The 23,303-nt window shown below is 39.8% G+C and overlaps 1 protein-coding gene across 1 annotated transcript in view; it reads right to left on the bottom strand.

Moving 5' to 3' along the window:
- The window catches only part of LOC127020368 (multiple epidermal growth factor-like domains protein 6), a 205,022-nt gene that overhangs the window by 77,779 nt on the left and 103,940 nt on the right, over positions 1–23,303 (bottom strand). The window contains exon 5 of the mRNA XM_050902882.1: positions 16,047–16,169. Within this exon, the coding sequence (XP_050758839.1) occupies positions 16,047–16,169 (123 nt within the window). The remainder of the gene's footprint in view (positions 1–16,046; positions 16,170–23,303) is intronic.

Below are 23,303 nucleotides of genomic sequence, written 5' to 3' on the forward strand. Positions count from 1 at the left end.
ATCAGTTCCTTAAAAATAAACTGACAGCAGTGTTAAACACAGATAATTAGTGAACGTGCAATCACGTCTTTATAAAGGAAAAAAAAAGTTGTTGCCAGATCGATTCCCTACTAACAAACAGCTTAGCTTTTTAAACCATTAAGAAATGTAAACAACATGCAAAACTAAATCCCAAAAGAATTAAAAAACCAGTTCTGATGGCAGTAGGACTGAGCGTTTGCAGTACCCTCTCCATTTTTTATGATCTTTTCCCCTCTTTTCTGGCCATATCATGCAAGACAGAGTTGTGAGCAGGTGGGCTATTTTTCACCTCTCAGTTTTTAAGTTCTCTACTTGCAACACTCCAGTACCACTTGCAGGTCAAGAGCAGGCTGCAGCTACAGCTCCCACATCTCCGAACAGAGGGGAGCTGGTGTTGCCAAAGGCACTTGTGCTTATACTGCAAACCAGGTACGTCCTTAAATCTGCACATAACAAATACCTGAGCGGTCATGGGCCTCCAAAGGGACTTAGAAATGTTTGACCCTGTTTTAACCACTGGACAGGCACTTCCAATCCCCAGTCCTCTTTGCTTTTAAATCCTTTTTTTCCAAGGAACCTGTCTAGCAATTTCTGCAGTGCCTACTCCCACGATTAATGAATCACCCGCTCTCCCACAGGTCTGCAATGATGCATCCATGACCCTCTGTAGGCATATGCATATATTTGGGCTCCGGTGCAGGACAACTGCCACTTCACATCTCAAAGTGCCTGCAAAAATACTGAAAGGCAAGCCTGCTTTTCTTTCTAATTCGATTTATTTTTTAAAGCACTGCTTTCCTAGCAAGGTCATTATTTGCAACTTTTATCGCTTTTCACATGTCTTCTGTGGACATGTGTGCAGCTGCTCTGAAAGTACAAGATGAAACGGTCTTCTAATATTAAGTTTATTGCACACTTTTCCTGCTTGCACATTTTTAGTAAAATGAAAGGTATGAGGTTATTTAAAATACAGCCTCTACTGCAGACCTGAGTTCCCTTTGGGCTGACCAAGGCAACGACGGCACAAACATTTTGAGAATCCTGAATGGAAAGAGAGATGATGTGCCAAGGGTATCCCAGGGATGGCATTCACATCGAGGACACTTTGTCAAGAGCACCATGTGAGATCTAAGCTGGCACAGGGTGGCAGAGCAAGGTTTACCTCTCAGCCAGCTTCACGGAGCCGGTGGCATTTCTTCTGGGTGACAAAGGAACAGGCTTTCTCTCCCTTGACTGTAAAAACACGCACAGATTGATAACTGTTCGAAGCCAGTACTTTCTGATAGACAAGCAGAGAAAAAATTTCCTCTTCACAGTGCCCAGGCACTGCTGGAGAAAGAAACCAGAACTGGGCAGTAGGGATCTCAGCATTTGAGGATTTTTTATTTTTTTTTTTTTTTTTTAGTTTTGGCAAAAACTCTTTACTTTGGCAAGTAAAGAACAACATGGAGAGGCAGAGACCAAACAGTTGTGAGCGTCACCCACCCCACAAACACCAGAGACTTGCTATGGAAGAAAACATTTCTGTCCAGCTGGGAGCTGATGTAAGAAACACATTCTGGGTACACGCTAGAGCAATCGCCTGCACGCAGGGACCCAAAACACCACAATACCATCTGCGGATCTGGCCCAAATGACTTTCACAGAAGCATAGCTACACCCTTTTCACCAGATGCCTAAGAAATACTACATAAAATTGGAATGAATGACACATGCACGTTTCCTTTTTCCATTCACCACAATCCCCCCCAGCTCACTGCAGAAAGGACGCAACCAGCAGAAGCAGGGAAACACAAAATCCTACTTGCATTTACTTAAAGGATGGTTTATGCTGATGGTTTTAAAGTCAGATTATAATTAAAAATAATTATAGTAATTATTTATTAAAAAATCATGACCGGAAAGAGGAAGCACGGTCTACTCTTTGCAGCATTATCTTAAAATTCAGTAAAATCAGGGTTTTCTCTCTTCTTTAGCCAGGGAGCTCTGTGGGTCGTTGGTCCCCACACAATATTGTGAGGATTAGTCAGTAACGACGGTGATACAGAAACAGGGAAGGGAAGATTGGATCTTATGTAAATAACCACAATGAGAAATCTTAAGTTGCCATATTTAAAATAAATAATAATAATAAATAAACTGTTCAACTCAAACATTTATTTGGAAATAAGTTAACAAAAATCTGGCTTACCACTCCCTGACTAGCTCTCCTACTGTCTTCAGCTGTAGATCATTTAGTACATCTGACAGGAAAACTCCCTTATTGTTTGCTATTTAACACGATATTTAAAATCAACAAAGATGTACGACAGTGCTTTCCCTTCTGTTATGTGTAACGGTGCTGTGATTAGTCTCTTTTATACATTCCAAAGGATGTTTAAACCTCACACACGTTATGAAGTAAAATATCATATGGTCTTTCCCCACTAATTTACATGGCGGATTTTACACATTAATTTAGTGTGTTTCTAAATTAAGTAATTTATATACTTAAGGGAAGGAAGGGAAACAGGCTTGGTTCCCAGCCATTCATAAGCTGATCACAAAAGTCAGAAATTTTTTCTATAAAAGTGAAACATAAAATAAGACCCGCTATCGCTATAAGTAGATACACTCATGACAGATTCAACTCACAGCTTCCTTTAACTCGCATAGTCTCCCCAAGTCTCAAGTCTGAAAACGTCCATAATTTGACAACCAGTGTGAATCCACTCACAAGTGTACTCACTATTAAGCATGACATAATTTGCCCTTGCAGCAGAAGTTTTTAAAAGGATCTCTCCTGTTTTACTACAGTGGTTTACAGGGTGTGAAAGTTTGATTGGAGGAGTTTTGAAACTTCTGTTGCTAGAAAAATATTTGTCCATTTTTTCCACAATGAAGGAAGTTTGACATGAGTATTGACTCCAGGAAGAAAAATACAAGTTTAAAGTCTGGTCAAAAACAAAGCCTAAAATTCAATGAGAAAAAGCAGAATTTCTGTTCATATTAATAAAAAAATTTTCATTGTTTCATTGAACTAAACTGAGCAGCAAAGAGGGAAAAGAGCAGTTTTTGATAGCTGTGAGATTTTAAAATCCAAACCTCCTAGTCTAGGGCTTTTTTATGCTTCGCAAAAAAACATAAATATGCTACAAGCTCTTTTGAGTGGTCTGCTAGAACCTGATGTTAAAACACCTTCATGAAACAGCTTTCGGCATAGACAAATGTTCTCCTGCGGAGCCAGCTAGGTCATTTTGAGCTGTTAGCGCTCCTAGGCTTTTATTTTTGCTCCTCAGCTATTTGTTTCTGCCCTTTCCTGGCCCCTCCGATGGATTATATGAGCATCCATTGTCAGCTCCGGTTCAAAGTCAGCCAGGTTAGCTCCAATCGCTGCTGAAGCTTGCTTAAATTTCAGTAAGTCGCAGGAGTCTGAGGCAAGCCTGCTACAACAAAATTAATTAATGGAATAGCTTCAGCAAACCGTACTGAAAGGAGCATGTCATGTCTGATAAGAGATTGGTTAAAAGATTCCTTACCCAGTTTAGTCCCTGTGAACCGACTCCACAATGGAAGAGGACCCTTGTTAGAACAGCGAGTTTTCCACCACGTTTCTTCTTTGCCCAGGATTAAGGACAAAGCAGCTTTAACCAGCACCTATTTCGGCAGGGCTATCCAATTAGCCATGCACAGAAACAGGCTTTCCAAATTATCTGATTATTTACCTTCCCCTGAAAATTGATGGCATTAAAAAACCAAAGCTTTGTGTACCAGGTTCACTGTCTTTCATTCCGTCACCTTCCTTTAGACCTCCCCAGTGATTTGGTCACATTGCGGAGAGGAGTTTTCTACCCTGTAGTTGGTCCCTTGCCCTAGATTTCAGATGTTTTTCCAGGTAGCTTCAATGACTTCTAGCTATGTCTAGGTCAGGTTTCCTTTCTCTCACCCCTGGTTTATCTGTCTTTATATTGAGAACACCAAAGGACAGAGACCATGGCACTGTGAAATGCTGAACAGCAGAGTCATCTATGGGACTATGTTGGGTAATAAATATTTATGTTCAGGTCTGAAGGGAGATGCATTTCCCGATGACTGTTTTCAAGGAGGGAAGAGGACAGAGGCATCTCTGAGGCCTGGCTTTTTAGGGAGATTCATGGAGCAGCTGTGGAGGAAAGGCAGAGAGCTGCTTCCAGCACACGTGCCCAGTGCAAGCTGCCCTACAACCCGCTTTTGGGGAGAAGACTTCTATAAGCACTGAAAGGGACAAGCCACCCGATCAAGTCTTAAAGACCTGGATTTAATTTCCTGATCTGTCACTGGCCTTTATTGGAGAAAAAAATACATTAATAAATTGCTGTGAGACGTCATGCAACCCTGTTAGTGTGGGCCACAGATGATTTGAAAGAACGAATTGATTTGCCAAAGATCCTGGTAATTTGAATTCATTGTCGGGGCAAGGGAGGAATATATCAGGGAAAAAGATGCTCTAAGACTTTTTTTTTTTTAATATTGCTTTCATTGAAGACTGGCACAATGCAACCATTGAAAGTGGTGACTTGTTCCTCACCAAGTACTGGATCCCGCAATCACAGTTCATTTCTCAGATGTCCCTCAAGAGCAGATCTCCTGGACAGAGTGATGTGAAAAGACAAAAATGGCCAATATCTGTACTGCCGATTTCTGCTTGCTTTCAATGCCTGACATGCCAATCTCTCCCGAGATATTTAACAGGGGTTTAGCTCAATAAACAGCCAAAGCCCCTCATCCACAACTCTATATGCAAACCATATGTAGCAGTTGAAAACTCTGAAGATTATAATTAGAACTGTCTATTCAATTTAAACAAGGTCAGGAATGAAAACTATTTCAAATTCAATAAACAGGCCATTTGAAAGTGTAGACGCTGTGGAGGACAAGCTTAACAACTTAATTGACAGGTAAAGCTTCATTTCTAATCCTCATTTTGATATCGTCTGTAGCCTCAGGAGTCAAAACACATCACTGCTCAGTCCTCAAAATATGCAGAGAAAATGAAAATGTCAGTTGAATGAAAAAAAGGAGAAGCATCTGTTTGATAGCTGTGTAAGCCTGTGATATGTAAACTGCTTTGGAGTCAAGCAGCCCTAATTAGAGTTTCAAGGCATTCTTCATTAAATATACACACAGAAACATATATATACGAGTTTTAAGGAATTATTGAGGCCAGATAATTTGCAAGAAAATCAGGGTATAGAATTAAAGTGAGGAACATGACAATTTCATGGACCGACCTCAGACAACAGCGTGACGTTTTCACACAGCCGTGAAGAAATACTTTTCTCCATCTTTTCTCAAAGCAGATCTGTACATTTTTCTCCACTCTTCGTCTTTAGAACAAAAACGAACGATGCATTTCTGAATCTCGGAGTAGTACACAGCATCTCAACGAAGTAAAGCCGAAAAGGAAGACTGATAGGGTTACCAGCCTCCACAGTGGGGTTATACTAATAGATATTTTGGCAACTGTACACCCTTGACGACTCCAATTCACATCAATCTGAAACCCACACAGATGGACATAAACTCTCAGTGGAAAACGGGTGCCAGGATAAGTGAATGACCACATGAAATAACAAGGGAGTACAATCTGAAGAACGACAATCCAGACAAATGCATAACTTATGATCTTTAAAAATGTTTATATACTGAAGAAAACAGCCTCGTTAATTTTACTGTTTCCTGTAGAAAAGAAGTGGATGTACCGGCTGTGAACAGTGAAGTTGGAAGAGGACGTTTTGCCTGTGCACCGCAGCAGTGTGGGCTGAAACACAATAATTAAAGTTTTATGTAATTTCTGCTTAGGAGAAAGGCTTTGAGATCACTAGCATCAGCAGCTTCACCGCAACGCTCCTGCAAGTTTTTCTGACGTGGAGCAGAATAGCAGAGGGAAAATTTGTTATGAGGCTATCAATTTTTAAATACAGTTCCTCAGCACAATTCAGTGAGGCCACGCTGGGAGGCGGGAGGGTGGCAAAGGGGGAAAGGATCTCTACGAGATGTACTTAATAAGCGACGGCATGATACAGCCCAAATTCCTTGCGCAGATTCAAATCTGAGACGTACTAAGGAGGTTTATGCATTGGGCCGTCGGCATCTTCTCTCGGCAGGATATGACAGTTTGAAAAAACAGTTATGGAATAAAAAGAGAAAAATAACTGATCTGATGAGAACATCTGGTTTGTGTTAGTAGCAATATCAATGCCCACTTGCTGAGCTCAGTAAGTGTCTTTACTACAGCAGAATGCATAGAGAAATGTCTTTTCTACACACAGTAGGTAAAATATGCAAAAGAAAACGATCATCATGCAAATACCTTCATAGCCTGATGTTTCCAGCTTACAGTACATACGCTCTGCTGGTCGGAAACATGAATGCTATTTGTGACAAATGTCCTACTTGGGTTGGTAAAAAGCTTTAAGACATCACATGGATAGACTTGTCTCACAAACTGACTGGAACATAAGCCAATCTTAGGAATAATTGGTTTAGGAGGAGCAATCGCCAGTCAGAACTGTATTGTTCAACACGTGAAACATGTGCAATGCTGGCACTGTGCACGCAGTGACAAGACTGTGCAGGACTAGGAAAACAGGGAGGGAAAACACATCATTCAGCCACCAAACTCCATCTCTCTGCCAGTCTCACCTAGACGAGGCCACAGCACAATCCACTCCATTTCTGTAAAAACCTGGCTCACTGACATTGCTCTACAGCCATTAGTTCATAGGATGCCTCCTCAAGAAGCTGCTGCAAGCGTCGATCCCCCACTGGAGCTATCACAACTCCAGGCTGATCTGCAACATAAATCACCAGCGAGCAAAAGACAGCATGTTACACAGGTTTTCCTGCTCTGCTTCCTTGTGACATATATTAGTCACGACTCTGCAGAGATTCAACCACAAGAAGAGAGAAGTGGCATTAACACATCCCAAACCTGTCCATACCAACTTCAAGAGCTGGATCCTAATGAACAGTGTCACCAGGCACAGAAGATTTTTTTTTTTTCCCCTCCTTTTTTCCCCCTTCCCGAGATTAAAAATGACATCAAATTAATCACTTGATTGCTCCATTTTTATTAGTTGTTTTTGAACTCCTTGGCTGACATTGAGTCTCTTTTGGGATAGTAACTGTTAACAAGGTTCTCAGGTGGGTCTTTCAAAGATCCGGTATGCAACAGCAGGAGGTTTATTTCAAGTTGGTCTTCTAATAAATCCTAGTTAAAGCCCTCAGGTACTCATGTAATTGAAGCTTGAGTAATCCAATATGATGTTGATCAAACTACTGATCTTTTAATAATGAACCGTAGCCCTCCCAGCAGTTGCTATCTTGCTGACAGTCACGTCTGGATCGCTTCCTTTGGGCCAATGCTTTGAACAGAGAAGCTGACAGATTTCTGTTTGGTTTAGATTTTATCACGAATTGTTTTAAAGCTTTTTAAGGATATATCAGATGGCTCGTAAAATCCACGGGCATTTCAATAAAAAATGGGTTTTCTATCAGTTGTCTCAGTGAAGACTGGTATTAAATGTTTCTAAAGAGGAATATAAACACCACTCAGGAGTTGTACTTCTTCCTATCTCTGTATCTGCCGTTAGTCCTTGTTTACGTAGCCTGTAGGCAAAGCTATAGAAAAAGCAGTAGTTACCCTGCACAATACTCTCCACTGAAAGGCAAACGTGCACATTTTTCCTCTCATAATTTCCATTTAAAGTATGAATTGAAGGTTTCTAAGCCTTGCCTCTCTACACAAGAATAATTCAGTTGCAATTTACATTTTCGATGTGCTCAAAATGAACACCAAGATGACTCATGTGCTGTTTATAAGATGCTTATATTTGCTGGTAAATACCTTGCTACAAACAAGCTATAATTTAAGTATTCAAAAGTCCTGCTTCTGCATAAAATTACTACTAACTGTAATTTTGGAGACCATGACCAGAGCTTCAATTTCAGGCTTGCAAAGCTCTTCCTACACAATGATTCTTAAAAGTACGAGTGTATTTTCTCTTCTGACAATGGCAATCATTGTATCTCTGCAATTGCGGAAAAGATTACCTAGCTTTTAATTCACATTAGTCAGCTGCAACAATACCATGCTTCTTTCCTTTCCTTTAAAATAAACTAATTATTGTCAATCAGCCCAGTGGAATGTTAACATTCTCCATAACCTGCCTTTCAGAGGTCGTCATAAATGCTAGAAACTAGCTAATATAAACTAATCAGAGCCCTAGAAATATCTCAAAACATGTTTGTACTGCAGTCTATCATTTTTGTCATATTATTTCTAAATATTATATTTTTTCTGGACAATAATAGTCTTTTGATATAGTTATATAGTGCTTTTCATCTAACTATTCAAAGCTCTTGCATTAATTAAACAACATTAAAACCCTGTGTGGTGTAGCAAATACTATAATATTTTCCAAACGTTAGATGTTTTCATTGTCAAAAGCTGATCAATAAAGCTTTATGCATCGAGCAGTTTGGACAAAGAAAACTTTTCAGGCCAGCATGTTTGCTCATGCCCAACTTTCTGCACAAACTCACAATTGCAAGAACTAGAGTCCCATGCAGAGAAACCATGAAGGGGATTACTGTCATTCTCCCTGTACTTTACGCAACCACTCCTTTCCAAAGATAATAGCAAGTTACGGTTCCCACTTAGTATTTCCTTCCAGCTGGTAGAGCCCATGTGAGGCTTTTCAGATCCCGGAGGCAGACACGGGAGCTGGAAGCCTTGGGGAAGCAGCCCATGTGCCGAGTCTATAATCAGCTGTGACGCACGGTGAGCTTTCAAGCGCCATATGGACTAGACCAGCAGACGCCGTAGAGATGGGACTCTTCGTTTGTTGTTACCTGGGAGGCCTGTGGCATCTAGAAACAATTCTTCCCTTTCAGTCCGTGTCAGATCAGTGATCAATAATTCATCTGATAACCGAAATGCAGAAGGGGGTGCCAGTTTTCTGTGGTTTATGAATAATACCGGGCTTTTTCAAAAACACGCTGCTTTGGAACACCGCAGCAGATGTGCAGCAGGAAATGTATGACATGCCGATAAGCTGCACTACCCTCAACCCTGTGTAATCCTTACGTAACCTGAAAATTAAACTGCCAGTTGCATGGTTTGTTTATGCAAAAGGCTGTTATTAAAATGCTGCAGTTGAATTAAGCGTTCAAAGAGAAAAATCTAGACACCAAAAAAAACCCTCCATGGAAAAAAGAGATTTTTCCTCCATGGGAAAAAGAGATTTACCAAGATTACCTTGAAATAATCATTGAATTCTTGAAACAGAAGTGGTCCCAGTCTGTCCCGAGAGCCAAGGCTGCAAATGCAGGTAGGACTCCTTCAGCTGTTGCTTTGGAGCTGCAGATGAGGATATTGCTCTTGACACCAGCCATTTCTACCCAACTGGTCTCCATAAAACTTGTGCTTGAAAAGTGACTGAAAACTGACTGTGCCTGTCCTCAGCTCCAATCAATAAAAACATGCATCCAGGATAAACGAGCTCACTCTTCAATGGCAATATTCACTTTGGAGGAAGCTGTCATAACTGTTAGCTCATCTACCCCGAGGGATATCAGATGTGAGAAATTATGTGGTTTAGCTCACAGCCGTCCTTGTTCAGTGTGTAAGAGAGGAGCGGGGAGACTTTAGCAATAGTCAAGCATGGATCAGGAAAAACCTAAACAAGTGCAATTGAAATTAAAAAATAAATCAATTATCAGAGCATCAGATGCTCTTCTTGTCTAAGACTGCGACATAAGTGCTCAAAAAATAGGTTGGAAGTGTCTGTTCTGGTCCGAGTGATGTGTCTACCCTTCCCTGATTGAAGAGAAACAGGTCAGACACAAAATGACTGTGATTTTGCTGAGTTTAGTATATGATACCTTTTTATAAGATTGAAAGGGTTCATGTGTCCCCAGCGTGTAATTGAGTGGATTAGGCTTGGGAGAGTGCACAAAACGAGAAGGGACTGACCAAACCAACCCAGGGCCTTGGCTACGTGCTGACAGCCACAGCGAGCCTGAAATGAGCCCACCGAAATTCAGCTCAGGTTCCTGCCTGCCTTGGGCTTGCCATTAATCAGGCTTCAGGGAATTCATTTAAGAAGTCCAATAACCTACAGTTAATATTACCTTTACTATGAATCTGTTGTAATTTTTACTACTTATTTTGAGCACATTTTTTGCTGTAGTACTACCACAAAGAGACAAATGCAGAAAGATGACACTATTTGCCTAGGAGAGCGCAACAGCTTCGCGCAGCTATCGATCCCAGCTGGCTCCGAATGCAGCACAGGAGTGCGTAAGGAAGGTCAGACAAACGACCTCCAGCTTTCATTTCTTCTCAAGAGCCAGGCACAAATGCTTAAAAATGAGAATCGGGAATTTCCAAAAGAATTACTCAGGAGTAGAAATAAAACGACATTCCCAATAAAGTTTGCAAATGTGGCTCTGAATGTCTTCAGTAGTTTCTGCCCGGATCTTCTCTGCAGCCATGCACAAACACCAGGCAGCTCTCCTGCCTAAATTCAATAGTTTCCAGAAAACCATGGAAGTCTGACTGCATAATGCTAAACAGTGTTTAAAATGCACAATAAATCCTTAATCTTAATTAATATATTTCCCTTTATAAGAGGAGTAAGGGAACCCTTGATTTTTATCAGTTGGCATCTGAAATCAAAAGCAGTAATTATGCTTTTTATTTGTGACTAAAGATACTGATTTGACAGGTAGGAGCAACCATAATTAAATAATATTTAAATGTAAAAACAGGTATTGCTTGTTGTTGAATTCACTTCAAATGATCAGCCGTCTACCAGTATTCTGGATGTACAAACTAATGGAGAAGAAAACATTTATTCTTCGCCCTCTGACAGGGTGATTCACAGCTTTTTTAGATTTTGAAACTTAAATACTTGGAGTTTTCTGACTTAGCTATAAGAACCCATGTTGGAGTCCCAGGGTACCCGAGAGCACATAACGACAGGGTTGGAAATATCAGAAATTAGGTTTTGTCCTCTTTTCTCTCACAATTCTTTTTCTTTTGCCTATTCTTTTTCTCTTCCTTTTTGAATTGCTGTAAAAAACCAATACATTAAAATATCTTAGCTATCAAGACTGTTCACCCAGGGTCTGTTAAGGTCACAAGATGGAGTTGTCTGTTCCCCTAATTCTTTGAGGTGGACATTGAGTGGGCACAGTAATTCAGTTACAAATAATTAGATAATTGTGATACAATTCCTGCAACTGGTTTTATTTCCATTATCTCAAGACAAGGTCTTGAAATAGAGAAAGATGAAGAAGGCTGGGTGGCTTCACCTCATCTAGGAGTGCCTTCACTCGATTGCTCTAAGATTTGAGTTCATGCGGAGTGGTACTTGTTGCACCTGTAATCAGAACTGGTATATTTTTCTTTTTGTAAAATATAATTTATTTTCCTTATTCTCCTTCTATTGAAGTGTTCCTGAAAATAGCTAACTCTGTGTCATGGCATGCCATAGTGTTATGAGTCAAATGCAACTTTCTGAGATAAGACAATACAAAAGCATCCTGAATCCCTCCAGTGGACTAATTTCTCCTGTTATATTAAAAAATAAATAAATTAATTAAAAAGCTCCTTGGCATTTCCCTAGAGGTGCACGGTACTGTGTCCTTCAGGTTTTTTTCCACAGGACATGGCAGAAGCCTGGTGCATTGATTTGTTGGGCAACGAAAACAGTCCAAATGCAGAATTAGCATGTTTGTTCTCTTTGACAAAAACAGAGTTTGACAAGAATAAGTTATACCTCAAACCTTACAGACTAAATAAATGCTGAGGTCATTTTAATAAACGCTTTCTTTCTCTTAGACAAATCCCTCGGTATTCCTTTTAGCCCAGCTATTAACTCTTCTGTGGCAACAGTGTTTGGAGAGTTCCCATCCGACCTGGGATGAGGCTAAATCAGTGACACCAGTGACTATTACATGACTGGGGTAAACAGCGGTGGCCTTGCAAAGTCACCCACTGGCTCTGGACACAGCTGCTCCGAAAGTCCCTCTGGCAAAGGTCAGGAAACCTGCCAGGGCTCCGAGGTTTGACCAAAACCCCTGGGGATGGGGTTGCAGTGATTGCAATATTACTCTAATCCGTAAAATAAAAGCTTCTTTTCATCAACAGCTCATCATAGGACTTCATTTGTCTCTAACTTCCTTCAGTTGCCTTGACAGATGAGAGCACAACAATATAAGGCAGAAATGACAGTTTACCAAAGAAGGTTAACATAAGGTCACGACCTTTTTTTATTTGACTTCTGGAGCTTATTCATGTGTGAAAACACACTTTTGTAGCTGTAGCCTCAGCATCCCTTACAGATCTGGACTTGTGCCAATAATTGAGTTTTAAAATGGTATTTATGTTCAGAAAATACCATTTCTGCTTTTCGTGATGTTCGAGTAGGATCGTTTCACATTAGTATAAAATATTAAGTGAGAATATCTATACGTCTCACAGCGTATCTCACTGACTTAAGAAGTCAGTGGTGCCTCTGCTTAACAACTAAGGAGGTATTGCACACACACACGCACTTCCTCTGCCTTCCTCAGACCAAGTCACAGCTTCCTGAGCAAATCCACCCACGGACACCGACCAGACTGCCCCCAAAACACTGAACGCCGGTATGCATAGGGCACAGAATCAGGCTGACAGTCATACACTAGTAAACGTCAAATATTAATTTGTTGTATTATTTGTGCAGTGATTTAAATCCAAATCCTTCCTCATCATTAATTTCCATCAGACACACGAAGAGTGAGAGGTAAGCAAGAGCTTTCTGTCAAAATCTGTAATGCCTATGCGACTACCTGCCAGAAAATATTTCTCTCTCAGATAAGAAAATTCAAGTTCTGTCCATGAACACTGGAGAGTAAAATCTGCAGTACAACACGCAGATAATTAGTTTTGAAAGGCTAATCAGTTCACCGCTCTGGCTGGCATTTCTATACAGATGCACGTGCCTTCACCTTACTACAACTTGCCTCTTCACCTAAGTATCCCTCACTGAAGTGAAGTAAGACTTTACATACTACATAATTCTGAATGATATATCCTGGCATAAGAGCCCCCAGTTAGTTAGAAAAGATCCTTACAGGCCTCGGAAGGAGTATGGACCCCGCAGCGTGGGGTGTCCCAGGCTGTGCTGCTCGATCCCCTTCCCCATGTGGCTCTAACCGGCTGCAGAACCATCCAAGAAAGGGAAGGTTTAGTCAGTGCTGATAGCAATAACTTATTTTAAGATTATCTCGCCTATTTTATGCTGTTGTCTTTGTTCGTATTCATGGAGCCTTGTGTCTTGCACACACCTTTGACATCCTAGCAGATAGAGATGCTGAGCATCCTCAGCTCATTCTAGCTGTGAAATTAGGCCTTCGGGTCTCCTAAAATTGCTCACAAAACCCCCAGCTATTGTTGATCAGATCAGCAGTACACTTCATTATCTTGTTGGATTAGTGAATTTTTATCCACTTTCCCTTCCTTAGCATTAAACAGCCACAAATGGCAAAAACCATTTTTTTTTTAAATACAGTTATTTCCTGACAACATCTTTCCATTTTGTCAGAAGGGTGCTCTACTTTGTTTCTGAAAAACAGGATCTTTGCACTAATAATGACTTACTGAATAAAATCTGTACTACTTCCACGGTGCTTTTCTAACGATACACCTTATTTGTACCTTGGCTTATAAAAAAACCTGTACACCAATTGATCATTTCAGTCACCAGTGAAATAAAACCAACCATGAGACGGATAATGGGAGCAGAACAATAGTACACATCTATTTAACGCTCGAGTTTAGACTAAAGGGTAACATAAAGCACAACGATGCTAGAAAGAAAGAAAGAATGTAACTACCCAGAACAACTATAAGCCTTATTCTTCCAAAAACGCTGGCTAACCTGAATGAGAAGCTGTTTTACTCTCATCTGCAAAATGATCCCTCTGAGCAACGCAGAGGCGTGAATAAAACACCAATTCAGTGTCACGTCCTGAAAGAGCAGCACCTTCCAGCACCACATGCAGTTTTGTTTGGAAGCTCAGTTTTCCCTTATGTAGTAATCAACCACTAAGTTACTTATACTGTAACATCTGATGGCTAGAAGTTGGCTGAAGTTGGCCTTCTTGCAAGTCAGTATAGCGATACGCTCGTCGTCATCATCTCCACAAAAGTTCAGGTGTAATTAGTGTCACCGCTACGTTCACTTTGTTCTATGACTTGAGCGTTTCCAGTTTATTGTACGTTTCCATTTTTGTCTGAAGATTTCAAAAAGTGGCTTCAAAACGGCTAGTAATATATTCTCCTGTAAGTCCTTGTTAGATAGTATATAGTACAAGAATCAAATATCTTAAGCTGTGTTTGAGTTTTTAAAGAATGTCAAAATACTAGAATTTAAAGTATATCTTAAGAATAGAAGAACTGTGCAGAAGGAACGCTAATTTAACTAACTTATTAACACAAAACTATTTTAAAGAAAACAGGACTCTTGCATGCTAAGCAATTTAGGATTACAATGAGTAGGACCCCTGCTTTCAAGAAGTTAGTTTTTGGACAACTTTTACGCAGATCTGAAAGCAGTAAGTAGCCGTCAACATACAGACCTCTATACTGGTTCATGGGCATATTACCGGCCAGTCCCCAAAAGAGGTAAGAGAAGGCTGAGATGAAGTAGCAGGAATCTGTGAATCATACATAGTATTTCTGGCTTGAGCTCTCAAAAGGCCAAAATGAAAACATGGCGACCATAATGAAAAACTTCAATCAAAATAAAATAACCATCTGCACCTTATCTACACTGTCAAGTTGGATATCAAATGATAGGTTGCTGTGGAAAATAATTCTACCATCTTCTAGTGAAAATAGGAGTGCAGTCAAATAAATTATAAAGTTAGGATAAAGCATATGACCAGAGCCAAGAAATACATTGCTTTGTACAAACCTTAAGAAAGCAGCTGAAGGACAATGGTAAAATGAAATCCTGGAAGAAAGGAATTTGTGAGATACTATGCAACAGGAGAAGCCAGAGAAGATGGTTTCTTGTGAAAAGATGATAATACAGTTCATGAAAACCTACCTAGCACCTTTCATCTTGAGATAATCAAAAACCGTCAACGATATACTTACTGCAGCAATGAAATGCAATCGAGGGTGCGATCCAGGCACACAGCCAGTGCACACAAGATCATATGGCAGCGAACATTCATTACCTGTGTTAGAGGAGAGTTCGAGAAGAAGGAACTGCTCTGGCCTGCAATACAGTACACCTTGGCTACTTTACACCTGATCTCCTCTACCTTTTGCAGCATCTGATGATGCAAAAAATGTAGTGACTGTAGGTCAACAGATCAGATGGGCTTGTTTACACCCACTCTATGTTTACCAGTGCATCTTTAAGAAGTCTAACCATAACTTATTATGTGTCCTAACATAAGCTTATGTGATGTTTTGCTTCTACACCAAGTCAAGCTTTTGCATAAGAACAAATTTTATGCCATAATGCACTAACTAGACTTATATTCCCCTTAGGAAGAAGACAAACGGGTTTACGTAGCATGTGGTTTTAAATCCTTTTTTATTCAGTTAATCTCTGGCTGTGGAATTGTGACTGAAATGCAAAAATGTATGTGTATTTTCTGATAAGAACCATTTTGTCTGAGAGACAGATGAAATGTTATCAAACATATACGCTTTCTTCAAGTTTTTAAATTGATGATGGAAATTCCACAATCAGAACATGGCACAGGCAATCCAGGTTAAGTGATAACATTTTTTCAAAAAAAGAAAACAAAAACCCAGCCCTTTGAAGTGTTCTTACAGTTACATCTTCATAATCCAGACATGAGAAGATCTGCACTCTGGACAACTCTGAGTATACGTTCTTCGGCTGGCTCCAGATAAAAGCTAACATTTCCTTTTCCTTTCCAACGTCTTCTCTGATTTCTTAATAGCAGTGAGACACAGTACAAAACATTACCTCCACACGATTTTCCATCTTCCTCCAGTTTCTGGCCAGCTGGACATTTGCAGTGGTAGCTGCCGATGGTATTACAGCACTGGTCATGACAGCCACCGTTCTCAGTGGTGCACTCATTTACGTCTGTCAGAAGAAAGTATACAGCAGTCACTAAAGAGTGGGCATTGACCATATTACCTGGTTATTTGAGGACAATCGTGTATGATTCTGATGTGACAAAACGAGATGTACAGCTAAGGACCCTGAAGGCAACCGCAGGAGCAGTGACTCCCCGCTACGTTGCTGTGCCCCCCAACTCAACCAAGAGGTGCAACGGTGGGATTTGCCTCCCCGACTTCTGCGCAAGGTGAGGTGCGGAGTCCACCCAGCTCCAGCTGCAGGCTCTACCCAACTCGCCAACTTCCCGCTTCTGCGCGGCGGGAACAGGAGCAATCTTTATAGTGTCATTTCCACCAGGCTCACTTGGGTGTTAAGGTTGCTTCTAGCAGTCATGGCAGAGATGAGAAACCTCTGAAAGATGGGAGTATTTTAAATCAATTAATGTCCTTCTTTCCTTCAGATATGTGTGCGCTAGTATCTACACACCTTACTTATTCACCCGATCAAGTCAGTGCTTGCCTGCATGCAAAAACAGAACTTCACACATTATAAATGAAGAACATTAAAGAACCGCATAAATAAATAAATAAGTAAATAGGCTAGCCAATGGCAGAGAAAAATCAATAGTGAAGACATTTGCTTTTTAACCCATGTGCTTATATACCCTACATAAGAAGTTCTGACGAAATGTGATAGAAATCATCAGGCCAGTAATACTGCTCCGTTGAACAGGATCAGAGACAACAGCTGGTATGGAAGTATTTTGAAACTAGAAAATTTGTCAAATGGGATAGCAAATGTCACAAAACCAGCAGATATTTGCTGCACTGATTTCGTGTATTCTGGAACTCACACTTGTGCAATGCTTTCTTGCTTGCTTTGCTCTGTCTGAAGCGTTAATGTCACACCGACACATAATTTGTCAGCGCAGGGGTAAGCAGGGACAGCAATGAACCTGCGTAAGAATAACGGGCTGTGGGTGTCTTTTTTTCAGTTTTTTGACAAATATCTTGAACTGGCTTGGTGGCAGAGCATAGCTCCTTGGCATGTTGGTAAGGGGAAAGCCAGGGCTAACACAGGGGACACACCACGTTCTCAAAGCCTGGCATGAGGACGCAGGCAACAGATCTCACATCTGCAAGGCCTTTGGCATTGGTAGAGATCACACATTACATTCAGGCTAGAGAGCAAGAAAAGTACGAGGAGGAAGATTAAGCAACAGAAGATAAGCAGCATCATGACTGTGAAAATCGCAGGCAGTTACTTCATATTAGCGGCACTCTGCACCTCCAACGGGGAAAGGCGGCTTTTTAAAAAACTTCTAATTAGGCTCTGGTCAAAAGAAATACAAAGTGCTGTAGAGACAAATCACAAAAAGAAAGCATTTCACATTCATGCAAGAGAGAGGAGAGCCTTTCAACTGCAATCCTTAGCTGTTAAAGTCTAAGATTTACCAAGGTTTGTTAGTTCTTTGATGAGGTTGAGCTTAACTTTACTAGCTCATTTCTGATCCTGGCTAAAAACCAAAAGTTAAAGAAATTTTTGGGGAGGTTTCAGACTATTAAAAAGCTAAAAGGAAAGTGTATCATGAAACACCAATATTTACTAAAATGCAGCTGAAGAGGCACAAACTCACTAAACCCATCTCATTTCTCTATGGCTCTAAATTCAAGTGTAATGACCGACACAACAGAACTTTCTTTGTCCTCAGTGATACTGAAAACTACTGGCAAGCTATACCAAAAAAACAAAACCAAAAAAAATTCAGTTGTCTCAGAGCTACACAACAAACCAAATCCTAACTCGCGTGAAGTCAGCAAGGCTCTTCTCGATTTCATGGGAACACAATTTAGACAGAAACTTTTCAGAAGAAAAACACTCCCCCCTGCTCCAAAATGCAAAAACAAATCGTACCAAAATAAGACATTCGTCTGTTCACTTCTCTTCAGCAAGAGACGGAGAGAACATATGACAAGCGACAGATTTTAGACATATTCCTCAAAGCACTGGAAGAAGGCACGCTAGCGCTGAGCATCGTGCAGAAGATCGACAAAACAGGCATGTTCCAAATGATTTCCTCCCTCTAACTAGCAGACATCTTGATGTGCCTTGTGGTAATAAACAGTAATGAGCCACATAATAACCCTGCTCCACAGCTTCGACTTCTATTTATACTAACAGTATTGAAAACTATTAAAATCTCTTGCTCTTTTCATTTTTTTAAACAAAATAATGGGAAGAACTACTTTATTCTTCTACGCTGTGTTTAGCACCTACAATGCTACATGACCTCCTAGCATAAAATATTGACTAAGTGATGTGGTCTACGATATACAGCCCAATTTATTAACACCAGTGTCTGTATTCTGAACCAAAACCTTGGAAGAAAACCTTTCTAGCTGAGGAGCTAATCATTGTCCTCTTGATTTCACAAGGGTGTAATACATGCAGAAGCGTACAGTGCTATTGCATACTAATGTATAGAATGTTTTTCCTTTTGATTGCAGTGTGTTTCTATTAGCAATCAGAAATCATCTTTCCTGTTCAGCATAAAATGCTGTGGTCCACCCATGAGTTTTGCCCCCCAAAAAGTATTGATGCTATATGACTGATAACCTCATCATCTTCTTCCAACTCTCTGTCTTCTTAATGCTCTGTCCAGGATTTCCTTGTCTCTGCCTTAATACTTGATTTCATCCTTTGATGAAATGTTTTCATCCATTTCTTTTGCTGCTTCTTACACCAGAAATCCACTGCTTTTTCTATTATATGCAGAAAACCTGACTTTTCATCCACATGTCTCTAAAACAAATACCTCATTTAAAGCTAATCATCATAACTCAGAAATTATAGTTTCTTTTAAGACACCAAAATAAGCTTTTTGATACAGCTTTATCCCTATTACAAAGCACTGACATTTGAACAAATACACTCACTAGGTATAAATCGTACTAGTTTTAACTTCCGTGTTATGAAAATTTGCTCTCTAAGCATCTGCATCCTTCGCTGTGCTGTCTCCTGTGCAAGACCTTCTCCATAGCCTGTACCCTGCCAAGTTGTTTTGTACAACTCTAATAAAGGTCAGATGTTGCCTCAGTCCAAGAAGCACAAAAATAAATGATCCGAATGTGAAGTAATAAAGAATATGTTTTACATTTGTAAAAAGACGGTTCATATAGCTCTTATAAGCCACAATCAGCTGTTCTATATTCCTAAAACACAGAGTAGACAGAATTTTAAAATCCGATTACAGCTTTGCCACTGTAAAAAAGGAAAAAAAAAAAAACCCAACAAAAACAATTCTGTCAAATGATAAATTCCTGTCTGCTTTCCATATTCAATGTCACTCAAGGTTGCAAATATATTTGCCTTTTGAATAGCAAGAAAAATGACAGGAAATTTCTGACATGTAACAAGTCTGCCAGGTTAGGTCTGACAAAAGTTCAACGTTATCAAGACTATCAATCCATCTGTAATGACATGCTGTAGGCGCTTCAAAAAAATAAATGTGATGTTTGCTACTGCAATGCTTCACATTTATTTATAGAGCCAATGTTGGAACACAAAAACATTATCCATGGGACATACTCTATGTGAGCTTTCAATCCTGCCATGTGAAGTCTTAAGGAAAAAAAAAAAATTGAAAAAACCCTTCATCTAGATTAACTTGATATTAACTTTATATATGATCTGACTACCATACGTGTGGGGGAAAAAAAATCCACAGCATATTTTGAATCCACTAATATTCCAAAATGTGGATTGTAGACATATGCCTATGTCCCACACTCCCTGCACATGTGGTATTATAGAATGGCACTATGTAAAAAGGTATTCTTTTGTCTAAAAATCTCGTCAAATATTTGATACGTAGGGGAGCCTGTTTTTCATGAAACGGACCACCTTTGCCCAATTAAATATGCCTAGGAGCTATATGCTAAAGAGAGAAGGACTGATTCCAGTCCCTTTACTTCTCTCGTCTTGTTTAATGCTACTCGCTCCCTGTCTGAAAATATCACACGGCAGAGCAAGTCAGAGACATCCTCGGCTCCAGGGAAAACAACCCCTCACCAAGTTTTTATGCAAGTCTAGGTGATTTCAGATTTCCTACAAATAAATGAAAACTGTATATAAAAGCAGACACTGGACAAAGTGTTTTTCATTGGTAATTCTGATTTTAAATCTAACAGAAGTGACCTGCATTATTACTAGCTCTCAAATGTAGCAAGCAGATGAAGAAAAAAAAAAAAAAATCATTCTGAAAAGCAGAAATACATTAGGGCAGAAGGCTCCTCTACACACCTCTACGCTGTGCTATTGGTGAGGGCTGCAGCTCTGCAGGTCCTCCACATGGAGCTTAATTCAGCACCTTTAAAAAGCAGCGAAGGATTAAGCCTGCCCTGACTGCACGGCTGGACAGACTTGCTGAAGGAGAAAGCATCCGCACTGAGCAGGAACGACCCTGCAAGGAGAGGCCCTTGTTCTGCAGCAGGAGAACAACGGAGTGAATCACCATTTAATTCTGGCAACAATTTGTATGTTTAGATCCATGGGACATACCAGCTAACCCATTGCTTACATGTTAAAGTATTTTTAAGTATATTTTACCTGTCCAACAAGTTTATGCAATATGCATTTATACAAAGATTCATTTTTAAGATAACAAAGAGAATCTCATAACTGCAGCCCAGTATTTAAAAACTATTTTCCAAGGTTTCTATATTTATCAGCTGTATATGAGCAACAACTTTATTTATTTAATGCAACCACATGCAAAATTGCCATTTCAGTGACCAGCCTTTGGGGCTACCCTGTGCTCTGACCCATAAGCCGCTGACTTCAGTGCATGTCAGAGCTCACTGGACTTGTAATAAATCACTGAAGTGGAATAAAATCTGTAAAATCATTCACATTGTTATTGCAATACCACATGAACAAAGCCCACCATCACGGAGAGGCGAGGTTATTTTGATTAGTTTAAAAGTGTTACGCTAACACCCCGTGCTTCAATTAGGGGTCAAAGTAACAAGAACATATTTATTTAGGAGGAAGACAGCATTTCACTAATAACACTTCTTCCCAGTTGGGATTTTCTCCTGAAGACTATGATGAAAATGGCCTGATTTCAGGAATCTAAATGTTAAATATCTTTATCTAAGAAAGAGGTTTGATTACTCTCTCTAACAGGCACTGGCAGCTTATATTGACTTTAATAGCAATTTAGAGATGCAAATTCCTAACCCGGAAAACATAACTTGGATGCTTTCAGGCACAAAACCCGCATAATGGTTAGAATCAAAGCCTAAATATTGTTTATAGTGTGCAATTTAAATGCACCTATATGTGTACCTTAATATATCTGAGTGCCTGCTACACGAACAAAGGAGTATATATGCAACTGTATTACAATTTGCTTTTATAAGGAGGTGTTATATGCAAGTGTCTGCAAATCACAATGCACACTTGACAACTTCTTATTTATAGATCTAAGTAATTTGATTCAATTTTTTAAAAGTGTTAAAGATCCAGAGAATAGGTAGCTCCTTAATTTACGGTTTTAGACAGTTTTTTAAAATTATGGCCCAGATGGTCTGCAACCAAAGCCATATGTCTAAAAAATCCTGAAACCTGAGAAAGTTGATTTGAACTTTAAAGGTCACTCACTGCTATGACACAATGTAGTTCACGCGAATGCATACGCACTTACATCATAGCAACGTTATACGTAAATATAACGTAATGAGCAAATATACCGGACAGGCTGTCGAGCACAATGCTTACACCCCAGAGACTGCATTTGTCTTTTTCTTCGTTTTGTGCAAGAGCTTTCTAACAGTCGTCTTTGAACAGTAATTGTCTCTAAAACATAAGTTACATCCATCACTTCCAGCACTAACCATAAATTATCTGCCTGAATAGAAAACAAAGTTGCTCATTCTGATAGTCAAGCGCAGTCCTACACGTGTATTGATTAAGCACTCTTAATGCTTTATTGGGTTTTCTTCCTCCACAAAGTCAATAACAGGATGAATATTTCTTCTTGTGCTGTTATGAAGTATCGTAAATCTAAGCTGTTATTAACAAGTGTTTGATTAGTGGAGCAAACTTATCTGAGAGTTTGGCACAGACTCTTCGTGCGTGAACTCCCGGAAAACACCCATCATTGCCACTGTCTCCATTGGCAGCTATAGTACTTGGCCTTTCTCAAGTTGTCACCTCCTCTTTTTATTTTTTTTTCCTTTTTTTTTTTTTTAAGGAAATTACTGCTGCACTCATTCCTCTTTATCCCCATGTCACATTCATACACGCAGAGAACATCAGTCACGTAACAAATGTGTGCGTGGCCCGCGTTCCCCTGGGATGTGGGTCTCTGCCATGTTTTGCTTTCTTTTGTTACTGGGGCACTAAAAAATTCCATGTCATGAAACTTAGATGCAAAACCAAAATCAAACAAAGCCCCTTCTTAAACATACTTCGTTAGTATTAATTTTTCCTTATTAAAATCATCATCTGAAGAAAAAAAACACAGATTCATCAATCATTTGCACTTGCTCACATTAAGAATAACTCCTTTGAAGTCAGAATAAAATTCTGTAGAGGGAATAAACAGGCTCAAAGTTTAAATAAGTGAAACAAGCAGCTCTCAAAACCCAAGATGCTGGCAAGCACTGCTGTGTTAAGACTAGACCTGTAGTTCATCTCGTGCAATAGCAGAGAACGCTCAGTGCCCTGCTGCAGGTACAGAGATGGCCTGTTCCACCCCAAGCTCTCCTCCTCCTGCTCTCTGCTAACTAAAGACTAGACTCAGTTCTGAAAACTGGCATTTAAAAGTCCTTTTAAAATCTCTATCACTGGTTATGGCAGTTCTCCGTAACCATATACACGGCTGCTCTCTCTTTTTTTTTTTCCTTCTTTTCATTCCTAATGTCCTGAGCATCAATGACATTTTGCAACAATGACCTCCAAAACCAAACTTCTGTGAAAAAATACCACCTTTGATTTTTTTTATCCCTCTTTAAAATTCTCTATCAAGCAGGAAGAACTATTTCCTAAAAGTGAAATGCAGGACCTAAATCATGCACAAAGTTTTCCTTTCTACACCAACTAGAATAACTAAAACGAGGGGGGGGGGAGGGTGGAATCTATCACAGCACAATG

The sequence above is a fragment of the Gymnogyps californianus genome, chromosome 10 (genome assembly GCF_018139145.2).
Source record: "Gymnogyps californianus isolate 813 chromosome 10, ASM1813914v2, whole genome shotgun sequence".
NCBI classification, from domain to species: Eukaryota; Metazoa; Chordata; class Aves; order Accipitriformes; family Cathartidae; genus Gymnogyps; species Gymnogyps californianus.